At 39.3% G+C, this 12,905-nt stretch overlaps 1 protein-coding gene across 2 annotated transcripts in view; it reads left to right on the top strand.

Annotated features, from left to right (window-relative positions):
* EPG5 (ectopic P-granules autophagy protein 5 homolog) overlaps nt 1–12,905 on the top strand; it is a 127,643-nt gene that overhangs the window by 34,152 nt on the left and 80,586 nt on the right. For both annotated transcript variants that reach the window (XM_025273430.3, XM_045164034.1), the window contains exons 14-17: nt 4,020–4,184; nt 5,790–5,909; nt 6,576–6,835; nt 9,878–10,018. In XM_025273430.3, coding sequence (XP_025129215.3) covers nt 4,020–4,184; nt 5,790–5,909; nt 6,576–6,835; nt 9,878–10,018 — 686 coding nt within the window. The remainder of the gene's footprint in view (nt 1–4,019; nt 4,185–5,789; nt 5,910–6,575; nt 6,836–9,877; nt 10,019–12,905) is intronic.

The raw sequence follows: 12,905 nt of genomic DNA on the forward strand, positions 1-12,905 counted from the left end.
TTCATCACACTCATGAGTGAGCAAATTTAATGACAGATTGGTTTATAAGACTGTTTTTTCCCCTAACTGAAGAATAAAGGCTATATCATCCTTGACTTGCAAAAGTATGTTACTTTTTTTTACATTAAGAGAAATTTAATTGTGGTAAATTATACACAGCTTCCCTGGTGGCTCAGCGGTAAAGAATCCACCTACAATGCAGGAGATGTGGGTTTGATCCCTGGGACGGGGAGGTCCCCTGGAGAAGGAAATGACAACCCCCTCCAGTATTCTTGCCTGGGAAATTGGACAGAGGAACCTGGTGGGCTACAGTCCATGGGGTCACACAGAGTCGGACACTACTTGGTGACTAAACCACCACAACCACCAAATTATACACAACATAAAACATGATATTAACCATTTTTAAGTATAGTGGTATTAAATACATTCACATTGTTTTGCTACCTACCATCACCACCATCCATCCACAGAACTCTTCCATCTTGTGAAACAGATTCTGTACCCATTAAACACTAAACTCCTCATCCCATTTCAGCTCCTTGCAGCCAGCATTCTACTTTCTGTTTCTTTGAGTTTGCAAAGAGCAAGTTTTTGGTTGTTCCTTTTTGAGTGGTCATCTAATGGAATGTCTTCCAAGAAAATCTACAGTGGGTCATATGAGTGTTTCAGTTGACCTTTATCTGACACTTTTTTTTCCCTGGGTTTGGCCACACTTAACATTTTTAATTGGGTCCATAATACTTTCAGTAATAATTGTGCTCAGAAATATGCTTAGCTGTAAGTGTGCAAATTAGAACCATAATGTTCTTTAGAGCACATCTTATAAAAGATGCCCCCCACTCTGTTTATACATGTGGTTCCTTTATGTTCATTAAACTCACTGACATTTTTGGAGAAACTTGTTTAAGCCCCCTTGCCTTCAGATGAATATGATGGCTTTGAATATTTTTGCTGTGACCTTGGACTAGGCTGAAAGCAGCTTCGAGCTTCAGAGTCTGGGAATGAACTGTGGACCTAAACTTTCACTGACACGGTTGGGGTGTGTCTGAAAGTAACTTTGCTCTAGAGGCCCAGCAGGAGAGGAAAAGTCATTTGTGCTATAGATGTGTGGAAATCGCCCTGGGTTAGGAATAGTTGTTGATAAGGACCAAGCCCTTGGGGACATCTCAAAGTACAGAACTCAGATAAGTTTTGATGACAGCCTGAAAATTGATAAATATTTTCCTATTGGTCTTTTTTAATAATTTGAAACATTCTGCTTTTGTTAGTGAAATCATCTTCCTAATATCCTCTTCAGGTAAAATTAGTGATCTTTTGACTTTCAGTGAAAGCATAAATATATTTTAAAATACATTCTTTAAATTCTGTTTTGTTGGGAATTCTTACTAGGATTCTTCCTGTGTAATCATTTCTTTTTTTTGCTTTATTGAATGAATTAGATCTTTCATTCATTCCAGTATGAAATAGAGGTAGTAAAAGTGGCCTTACTGTGTTCCTTATCATAGCAGAAAAGATTCCAAAGTTCCCCATGAAGTATCATGCTGCTGCTGCTGCTGCCAAGTCGCTTCAGTCGTGTCCGACTCTGTGAGACCCCATAGACAGAAGCCCACCAGGCTCCCCTGTCCTTGGGATTCTCCAGGCAGGAACACTGGAGTGGGTTGCCATTTCCTTCTCCAGTGCATGAAAGTGAAAAGTGAAAGGGAAGTCGCTCAGTCATGTCCGACTCTTAGCGACCCCATGGACTGCAGCCCACCAGGCTCCTCCGTCCATGGGATTTTCCAGGCAAGAGTACTGGAGTGGGGTGCCATTGCCTTCTCCGATCATGCGAACTGTAGGCTTTTCATTTATACTCTCTGGTAGACTGAGAAATTTATATTTGTAGTTTGCTGAAATTTCTTTTTTCATGCATGGGTATTTAGTTTTTTCTTCATTCACTGAGATGCTCCTGTGATTTTTATCCTTTTTTCTGTTAAAATGATGAATTATATTGACTGATTTTCAGATGTTGAGCCATCATTGTTTCCTGAAATAAAAACCACTCGATCCTAGTATATTAATCTTTTTATGTGTTACTAGGTTCAATTTGCTATTGTTTATTGTGGATTCCTGGCAAATATTGATCTATAATGTTATTTTGTTAGATTTTGGTTTTAGAGTCATGTTGGCCTTGTAACATGAGTTGGAAAGCATTTCCTCCTCTTCTATTATTTGAAAGAATTTTTGTAAGATTGCTAGAATTTTTCCTGGAATGTTTGGTAGCATTTACCAGTGAAGTTATCTGGGTCTTGGGTTTTCTTTGTGGGATATGTTTTGATAACAAATTGAAAATTGTAAGCAGATAGTTTTTTTTTTCTGAGTCAGTTTTGGTAATTTATATTTTTAAAGGGATTTTTCCATTTCTTCTAACCAGTTGAATTTACTGGCCATAGAGTTTTTGTAACAGTCCCTTTTTAATTTTTTAATGTCCATGAGGTCTTTCTTGGTTAATTCACTTTCATTCTTGATGGGTGGATATATGTTACACTATTATTTTGTGTGACTGGACAGAGGTGCTTTTCTGGACAGATCTTGTTGCTATACTCATTGTTCTAGTACCATTATTTTGTTCTTTTTGTCAGATGCTCACAGGCTAAAGGAGAAGTTTTGTATGTGATAGATTGCTTAGGTTACTGTTATTCAGTTATTCAAGACCTTTATTACAAATCCTTAGGAAAATTTAGCTAAGCACACACACACATACTGCACGTGCAAAGGAAAGAAAAAGTCTTTCAAAGTCATTCCTTCTAGTCTTCAAATTTTGTTTTGCCTCCAATATGGAGCAGTGCAGGAACCTGAAAAATGCTAGGATCCGTATTCTGAGCTGAGTTGTTCAATAGAGTAACCACTAAGCCTATGTGACTGTAGAGCCCTTGAAATATGGCTTATCCAAATTATGATATGCTGTGAGTGTAAGATACTCCTGGGGTTTCTAAGACTTAATATGAACGGAAGAATAACATATCTTAGTAATCTTTTGTAATGATGTGGGAATACTGTTTTGGACATATTGGATTAAATGAAATATGTTGTTAGAATTAATTTTGCTTGCTTCTTTTGACTTTTAAAAATGGCTGTTAGAAAAATTAAAATACATTTGTGGCTTGCTTTAGATTTCCTTTGGACAGCACTATTCTAGACATTATAAAATGAACTGCTCTTCTGATCATTCTTACTTAAAGCAGACTGTGTTAAGTGAACCCAGTTGTATCTTACTTTGCATATGGATTTGTTATTGACAAGTGGTGCTGTGGATTTTTGTACAAAATTTTTCAAGTATATAAAGAGTAGAGAAGAGTGTTATAAATTTCTGTGTACCTGTCATCTAGTTTTAACAAATATCAGCTCTTGGTTGATCTTGTCTTATCTTTACCCCTATCCATTTTTGGTATCTACTTTCTGGAATGCTTTAAAGCTAATAGAAGTAATTTTTTAAATGCTACAGGAGAAATAACTATTTGAAGTGGTAAGTTTTTTTGTAAAATGAATGCCTTTCTGCTGATTTATCATGACTTTAAATTTGAATCTTACGTAGTGATTTTTTAAAAATGGAAGTATACCATTTTACAGGGACTTCCCTAGTGTCTCAGCTGGTAAAGAATCCGCCTGCAATGTGGGAGACCTGGGTTTGATCCCTGGGTTGGGAAGATCCCCTGGAAAAGGGAACGGCTGGCTACCCACTCCAGTATTCTGGTCTGGCAAAGAGTCGAACATGACTGAGTGACTTTCACCTTCCGTTTTCACCAGTTTACATAGGAAAAACAGCTTGACCTTTACAAAGGATTGCAAAATGTGCTTTTGGTGTATCATTAGTATTTATATTCATTTGATCTGGTTGTTCATTTCATTGTCTAAAAAACAAAACCCCACTTCCTTTTGGAGAAAACTTTTTGTAAGCACTTTAATAATGTAGTATTGTAGTAATATAGGATTGTCCTTAAATTTTGATTTTAATTATTATAATTTTTCTTTTAAATAAGGTTTCTTTATACTTGTTTAAAGAACTACCTTTGTATCTTTGGCGACCTTCTGCCTCTGAGATAGCTGTGATTCGGGATTGGTTATTGAATTATAACCTGACATCGGTGAAGAATAAATTGGCCTGTGTTATTCTAGAAGGCCTGAATTGGGGATTTGGTGAACAGGTATGTGTTAAAAGCCTTCCCTAAAGACTGTCCACACACATCAGTTTTAAAGAAAGATTTTCTCAGACATTAACATTTTTAAATGTCATTTGCAAGATCTGCAGATTTTCTTAGCTGTTTCAGAATTTAGGATCTCCTCTAATTGAGTTCTGTTTTGCAGAGTGAGCATCCTGTAAGTGAAGATAAATCGCTCCACACTGAAAATACTTCCCTTGTCCCTCGGGTCATTTGTTTCTGTTGTTTTATTTCTGGCTGTTGACTGCAGTTCCTCCTAATTGCCTCTCCTGCCTCTGGTCTTCCTCCTCTTATGTTTTGTATTGTGTGTCATTGCCCGACTTGCCTCCAGAACACTCTGCGCTGGTTAAGAGCCTGAGCTCTGAGCCCGCCTGCCTGACGTCTGATCCCAGCTCTGCTGCCTCCTGTTTGTGTGACCGTGAGCAAGCTTCCTGAACTCCCTGGGCCTCAGTTGCTCCTCTGTAAACGTCACACTAATAGGCTTACCTCAGAAGGTTGCTGTAAGGTTTCAGCAAGCTGGGACACATGAAACATGTTCTTGGCACATGTCAGGGTCTTAGTGGTGGTAGTTATTATTATTAAGAGTTTGCTACCTATCATGTCTCCAAAGATGCATGTCAAGGAATTGTGTCAAAATCTTCCTCCTTTTTTACCCAGGCCTTATTAGTTAGCTCCTTGATCAAAATATTTAAATATTTTAAAGGGAAAGGGAAGAGAACTCAGCCCCATCTGCCAGCTTTTGTTCTGAGCAAGTCATCTAGTCCTTGCAGTCGTCTTGTGTGGTGGTGTGAACATGACCCCTTTTGTACAGATGAGGAACCTGAAGCCAGGGAGCTTTCTCCCCAGCCTGTCCCTAACCATCTGGTCTGCTCATGGGCTCAGCTGGGTCTTCTCTCTCTTAAGTGCTGGTCAGTGAGAGCTGCAGGAGACTCTTTTCCACCTTCGCCTTCTCTGACTTGTAAACAGAAGCCCCTATCCTCCTCTCCCAGAGAGCTGCATGCAGAGTCCAGTCCTTAGTCTCCTTGCTCTTTTCTTAGTGTTTGGAAAGTCCTCTTCTCTGAGAGGATTAAGGAATGTGTTATGTCAGATGCAAAGGAAGATTGGGTGGGAGAATTGGTAGGCAACTTCAAGCTCCTGAAGGAGTATTTTACCTGTGTTGTTGAGTATTTTTAATATTTTCACTGATGACAGAAGAAAAGGGAATGTAGACTTAAATTATTACCTTCTTGTTTTGTTAATAATAGTTAAACATCTTCCTGATTCTTTACAGTGCCTTTAAACTTGTAACCTAAAGTATTTATAGAGATTTTAGAGTGGGGATTGGGAATTGCATTCAAAGATACCTTTTATAACTGGAGTTGGTGATGACTCAGGTTCATACCTAACTGGTGCAGTGTAGTGGTTCTTTAAAGATTTAAATTTTTTTTCCTGTTGCCATTTTATAATTTCATTGTTAAGGAATGTGAGCTTTGGAAAATTTAGCTTCTGCATCCAGGATTTTTTTTTTATCCTAACTAATCTTTCAGTTCAAAGGTATAATAACAAAAAAAAATCAAGATGACTGTTTGTGATTATTTTTCTCTTTAAAAGGTGTCTCTTCATCTGGATCAAGCAGTCCATGCTGAAATCGCTTTAATGATTCTTGAAGCGTACCAGAAGTACCTCGCACAGAAACCATATGCTGGGCTTCTTTCTGAAAGTATGAAGCAGGTATTTCCTTCTTTTCTGTATTGAGGACATAAGTCTTTATTATAAATGACTTGGGTGGATAAAATTACAGTATTTACTCTTAGGTTTCCTAAGAACATTTCTGGCAATTTCAGATATTGAAGTTGAGTTCTATGGGTGAAGAAAGATTTTTCTTTAAGAAGTAGTCTATATATGACCATTTTAATATTGTGGAATTTGAGTTGATCTACAGTGGTGGGCTGGTGCTGGCTTGCATTGGCTCCGGAGAAGTGGTTATTACATTTTTACGAACTCTGAAGCCTGGCTGTTAATCTTTGGTGGCTTGAAGTTGACCATGGTGGGAGTTTTTTTTTTTTTTAACTACCAGAGTTGGCAAACCCTATAAATGAGCCCCTGAACTCCAACTTGTTAAATTTATTTACCAGCACACTATTCGTTGCATACCAACTTTCGTATTATTACTCTTGCTCGAGCTGACCCTGATCAGGTTCACAAAGTGACGAGCAAATAAGCAGAAGTGTTCAGTTGTGAGTGAGAAATGCTTTAATTTAGTGCTATAAACACTGAGTATCAGTAAGCATTGTGTCCTTTCTTTTGAGGGCATTATTGATCACAAAGAGAGATGGGTGGGTGAGCTTACTAATTTAATGGTTATGTGAATAATGTGGTTTAACATAAATGTTTTAGGTTTCATATTTGGCCAGTATCGTTCGATATGGAGAGACACCTGAGACCTCATTTAACCAGTGGGCCTGGAACTTGATTCTGAGGTTAAAACTGCACAAAAATGATTATGGAATACAGCAGAATTGTGCAGCTGTTCCCTTCTCCAGCACTGTGCCAGAAATGACAGAGTCACCCACGTTTCACCCTCTCTTGAAGGCTGTGAAGGCGGGCGTGCCCGTTGGCTGCTATCTGGCCTTAGCTATGACGGCTGTGGGCCACAGGTACACTGTTTGGGTTGAACTTCTAGGGTTGCTGAACCTTGTAGTCAGTGCTTCCCCCAACTTCATTTTTCATATCCCAAGCTCTGAGGCCTCATTCAGATCTGTCTAGGGGTAATCAGGGCCAATGATAAGCCTCAGTTAATAGCTTATCAAGGGTAAATGCTGCCCAAATTCATGTAGGGTGGATTTGTGACAGAAAATCACCTGGGTGCATTATGAAGAGAGTCAGACCTTCACCCAGACTGGAATGTGTATGTCAGCAGTAGACAGAGTCTCTTCCTCAGAATAATGGCCAAATAAAAATAGTTGGTCACCTGTGCTGAGTTTTATTTCAAGTGATGGCAGCCTGACTCAGGCTTCTTAGCTAGAGGGCTAAGCCCACCAAAGGGATGGATTGCCTGATCAAGTCAAGTGCTTCTCTTGTACGAGCCCGTAGCTGTGTCGGTTTCTTCCATTAGAGTATTTATCACAGTGTAATGTAGGGTCTGTTTAATTTTACTGAAGCTATTCTATGAGGTTAGGACTCAGGAACCATATTTGTCTTTTAATAATCCCTAGTGATGAAGACTGAATCTGGTGCAGTAAGTGACTGATGGCATGAATATTGAGTTGGTTAAAAATCCGTTTCTTTAAAGACCATTTTCCTACAGTGTATTAATTTTTTCTAACCTGTCAATTTTTCTAAAACCTCTTTTACCCATACTTTGTGATTCTTGTGTTTTAGATTAACTGTAGCACCTTTTTAGCATCTGATTTGAATACGTTATTGCCCATTCAGTGTATTTTCAGTGGGATGCCAGTTGTCATGTGATCTGTTAGTGTTCAGCCTGCGCTATGAAGTAGAGATACAGAACAGTTGGCGGTACTGAACAATATAATCATGGGCTGTGAAAATCGTTCAGTCGTGTCTGTTCTTTATGACACATTGGACTGTAGCCCGCCTGGCTCCTCTGTCCATGGAATTCTCTAGGCACGAATACTGGAGTGGGTAACCCTTCCCTTCTCCAGGGGATCTTCCCAACCCAGGGATGGAACCGAGGTCTCCTGCATTGCAGGCGGATTCTTTACCGTCTGAGCCACCAGGGAAGACCTGATCATGGGCTGGATGATACAAATAGAGCACTGGTTCTTAACCTTTACCACCCTTTAGAATCACCTTTGTGGTGATTCTAATTACCAATATGGGGAAGAGAGTGAGAATCCTGATCTAATTGTTCTGGGGGCCAGTTCTCCAGGTGATTCTTAATGTACAGCTTAGACTGAGAACTTCTTATGAGTATGGGCAGAGAAAAGGTAAAAGGAGGAGAGATCCCTAGAGCAGGATACCATGATGGAGGAGCTAAGCTTTGGAGAGGAGTCTTAATTAGAGAAGACGCCCTGGGCTAAGGAGCAGAGTGGTGATGCTCACCTTCCCCCAGTGATCGGTGCGCACGGTGCTGAAGATCCTGCGCTGCAGCACCTGTGCCCTCTTGAGGAGCATGCTCACCACATTAATACGCGATCACTTCCCCTCCTTGAGGGGCTCTGTTTCTTGATGGTAGGGGCGTGGTAGGGGTATTGTCTTGTTTATCTTTGTACCGCCAGAACTTCTGCTTCATAGATATTTCTTTTTTTTTCCTTCTAGTTTTATTGAGATAAAATTTACATACAGCAGTCTATAAGTTTAAGATGTACAGCATAACGATTTAAAAAAATTTTTTTAACTAGAGGAACATTGCTTTACAATGTTATGTTGGTTTCTGTTGTACAACGGCACAAATCAGTCATAACTATATATATATATACATATATATATATATATCCCCTCCCTGCGGAGCCTCCCTCCCCTTCCACCATCCCACCCCTCCGGGTCATCACCGAGCACCAGGCTGGGCTCCCTGTGTCTTAGAGCAGCTTCCCACCAGCTGTCTGTTTCACACATGATGGTGTGTATACGTCAGTGCTGCTTTCTCAGTTTGTCCCTCCCTCTCCTTCCCCTACTCTGTCCACAAGTCCATTCTGTGCATCTGCATCTCCGTTCCTTACCTGCAAATAGTTTTTTATCAGTACTAGTTTTCTAGATTCTCTATATATGCATTAATATATGGTATTTGTTTTCTTCTTTCTGACTGACTTCACTCTGTATGACAGGCTTTAGGTTTATCCACCTCAGTTCAACTGGCTCAAATTCATTTCTTTTTATGGTTGTGTAATATTTCATTGTATATATTTACCACATCTTCTTTATCCATTCATCTATAGATGGACATCTAATTTGCTTCCATGTCCTGGCTGTCAGCATAATGATTTGACTTATATACATCATGAAGTAATTATCACAAGTTTAGTGGACATCCATCATCTCATATAGATATAAAATTAAAGAATAGAAATATATTTTTTTCTTGTGATGAAGACTCTTGGGATTTACTCCCTTAAAAACTGTTATGTATAATGTACAGCAGTGTTACTTACATTTATCATGTTGTAAATTACATTATTGATTTGATAACTGGAAGATTGCACCTTTTGACCATCTTCACCTAATTCCCTTTCTCTCCACCTTCCCTGACTACCCTTGCCTCGTCACCCTTGGATTCTGGTAACAACAAATTTCATCTCTTTTTCTATGAGCTTGTTTGTTTGTTTGTTTTTGAAGTATAACTTACCTGCAACACTGTGTTAGCTCCTATTATACAACATAGGGATTCAGTATTTCTATACATTTATAACTGATCACCTGATAAGTCTGGTTATGATATGTTACCATTAAAAATATTACATAGTTATTGACTATATTTCCCACACTGTACATTTCATACCCATAACTCATTTATTTTGCAATAAGTTTGTACCTCTTAACCTCTCTCATATGTTTCTCCACCCCAAGCTGCTTCCTCCTGGGGTTATGATTGTAGCATTTGTGTGTGAAATTTGGCTATGTATAAATGTGTTGGAGACCTGAGATAATCCAGGTAGCTTGTAGGCTGATAATGCATTAAAAGGATATCATTTTATGAACTGACTACCTTATATACTCATTGCTTTTTTCTTTTTCCATAGCATTGAGAAGTTCTGTGCAGAAGGCATCCCACTCTTGGGAATTCTGGTCCAGTCGAGGCATTTGAGAACAGTGGTCCATGTCCTGGATAAGATTCTGCCTTTGTTCTACCCTTGCCAGTATTACCTTCTAAAGAATGAGCAGTAAGTGGAGAACAGCACAGCAAATATAAAATGACTGTGTCCTCTGGTTTTTCAAGTATAATATAGGCAATGATATTTCAATAGTGTATTTCTTATGAAGCAGAAAGCTTCCTGCCTAGTTGAGAATGCAGAGTGATGAATGAAGACTCTGATAATGATCCCAGTGCTTCTGGGATTGATTGGGAATAGTGCTTCTGACCTTGAGCAGCAAATGACTTTGCTGTTGTAACAGTAGCAAAACATATTGCCTTTAACTGCAGTGTGCATGGGGCAGTATTACAGACAGAGAAGGTACACAGAAAGGTGCCCATCACATGAGACATTCATAATCTTGTGAGAAAATAAGACTTTTGAGGTAATCACAAAGTTATGAAACAAAATACTGGCAAGGCCATGGGAGGACGTACAGGTTGCATTCGCATGTATAATGCATGTGTAGTACAGTGGACCCTTGAATCACACAGAATTGAACTGTGTAGAATATTTTTCAATAAATGTACTAGAAAACTTTGGAGATTTGTGACAATTTGAAAAAATTCACAGATGAACTATGTAGCCTACACATGTTGAAAAAAGTATGCATAAATGAGTAAAATATATCTGGATACTAGTTTATCATCTCCTACCATAACATACATAAATCTATTATAAAAAGTTAAAACTTATCACCAGTTAAACACACAAGCAGAGACCATACATGATGCCATTCACAGTTGAGAGAAGTAGAAACAAACCTAAAGATACAGTATTAATTTATAGCTGCATAAATTAACTAGTGCATTCTGTACTACTGTAATAATTTTGTAGCCAGCTCCTGTTGGACTTCCAGATGGCTTTGAGGTAAAGAATCCCACTGCAATGCAGAAGATGCAGGAGATGTGGGTTCAATCCCTGGGTGGGGAAGATTCCCTGGAGGAGGAAATGGCAACCCACTCTAGTATTCTTGCCTGGAAAAATCCCATGGACAGAAGAGCCTAGAGGGCTGTAGTCCATGGGGTCGCAAAGAGTTAGACATGACTGAGCATGCACGCATGCGCCTGTTGCTATCAGGGTGCGCTCAAGTGAGTATCCACCTGACACGCTGTGTGACGCTAATCATCTCCAAGTGAGCAGTTTGTTTCTCCAGTAAATGGTGCATCACAGTAATAAGTGACCAGTCTTGAATCATTTTCATTGTGTTTAGTGCAATATTTGTAAGCCTTAAATAACACCAGGGGACCTCTAATGATTTTGAAAGTGCTCCCAAGAAGCAGAGAAAAGTCATGACATTACAAGAAAAAGTTGAATTGCTTGATATGTACCATAGATTGAGGTCTGCAGCTGCATTGCCTGTCATTTCAAGATAAATGAATCGGGAGTAGGGACCATTATAAAAAGAAAGAAAAGGAAATTCATGAGGCTGTCACTGCAGCTCTACCAGCAGGTGCTGAAACATTACACTTTTTGTGAAACGCCTTTTTATCTCATTGAAAGTACAGCTTTTATTTGAGCACAGGATGGCTCTAAGAAAGACATACGTATAGGTCCTAATGTGATTAGGGAAAAGTCAAAGTTGTTATATGACAACTTAAAGCAAAAGGAAGGCGAAGGCTCTAAAGCTGGAGAATTCAGTTCCAGCAGAAGATGGTTTGATAATTTTAGAAAGTAGTTTGGCTTTAAAACGTCAAGATAACAGGAGAAGCAGCTTCTGTCAACGGAGGCAGCAGACGAGTTCCCAGATACATTACAAATATCATTGAGGAGAAAGGATCTCTGCCTGAACAGGTTTTTAATGCAGATGAAATGTCCTATTCTGGAAAAAAAAAAATGCTACAAAGGACATTTGTTAGCAAGGAAGGAAGGGAAACAGGCATCAGGATTGAAGGCAGGAAGGGGTACAGTAATTCTACTGTTTTGTGTAAATGCAATTGGGATTACCATCAAGACTGCCCTTATCTGTAAACCTGTTGACCACCGAGCCTTGAAGGGAAAAGATAAACACTAGCTCCCAGTCTTTTGTTTGTACAAGAAGGCCTGGGTAGAGAGAACCCTTTTTCTTGATTAGTTCCTTCAAGCTTTGTCTGCCTTGCCAGTAAAGGACTCCTTTTTGAAGTTCTTTTGATACTGGACATACAGAACCTCATGAGTTCAACACTGAAGGCATAGTAGTGATCTCTTTGCTCTCAAACATACCATCTCTAATTCAGTTTGTATATTAGGAGGTCATAAGGACCTTTAAGGCTCATTATACATAGTACTTTATGGAAATAGTTGTCAACGCTATGGAAGAGAACCCTAGTAGAAAGAAAATCATGAAAATCTGGAAGGATTATGCCATTTAAGATGCCATTGTTGTTATAGAAACAAGCATGAAAAGGAACTTCCTTGATGTTTCACTGGCTAAGACTTCGTGCCCCCAATGCAGGGGGCCCGGGTTTGGTTCCTATTCAGGGAACCAGATCCCACATGCTGCAACTAAGAGTTCGCATGTTACAACTAAAGATCCCACATGCCTCAACTGATAACCTAGCGCAGCCAAATAAATAAACATTAAAAAAGAAAGGAAAAAACCCCTGAAAGCCATCAGCCCAAAACAATAAATTCCTGTTGGAGGAAAGTGTGTTCAGAGGTTGTGCATGACTTCATGATTTATGACAGAGACAGTCAAGGAAATCATGAAAGGGATTGTGGATGTGGCAAAGAAGGTGGGGCTGGGGGTGGGGGAGGGGTTTCAAGAAATGGATCTTGCAGAAATTCAAGAGCTGATAGACACCATACCAGAGGAGTTATCAGAAGATGACTTGATTGACACGGGTGCTTCTAAACCAGTACCAGATGATGAGGAAGAAGCAGTGCCAGAAAACAGTTAACAGTAGACAGTCTGGCAGAAGGTTCCGATCACTGAAGA

Source organism: Bubalus bubalis, chromosome 22 (genome assembly GCF_019923935.1).
Source record: "Bubalus bubalis isolate 160015118507 breed Murrah chromosome 22, NDDB_SH_1, whole genome shotgun sequence".
NCBI lineage: Eukaryota > Metazoa > Chordata > Mammalia > Artiodactyla > Bovidae > Bubalus > Bubalus bubalis.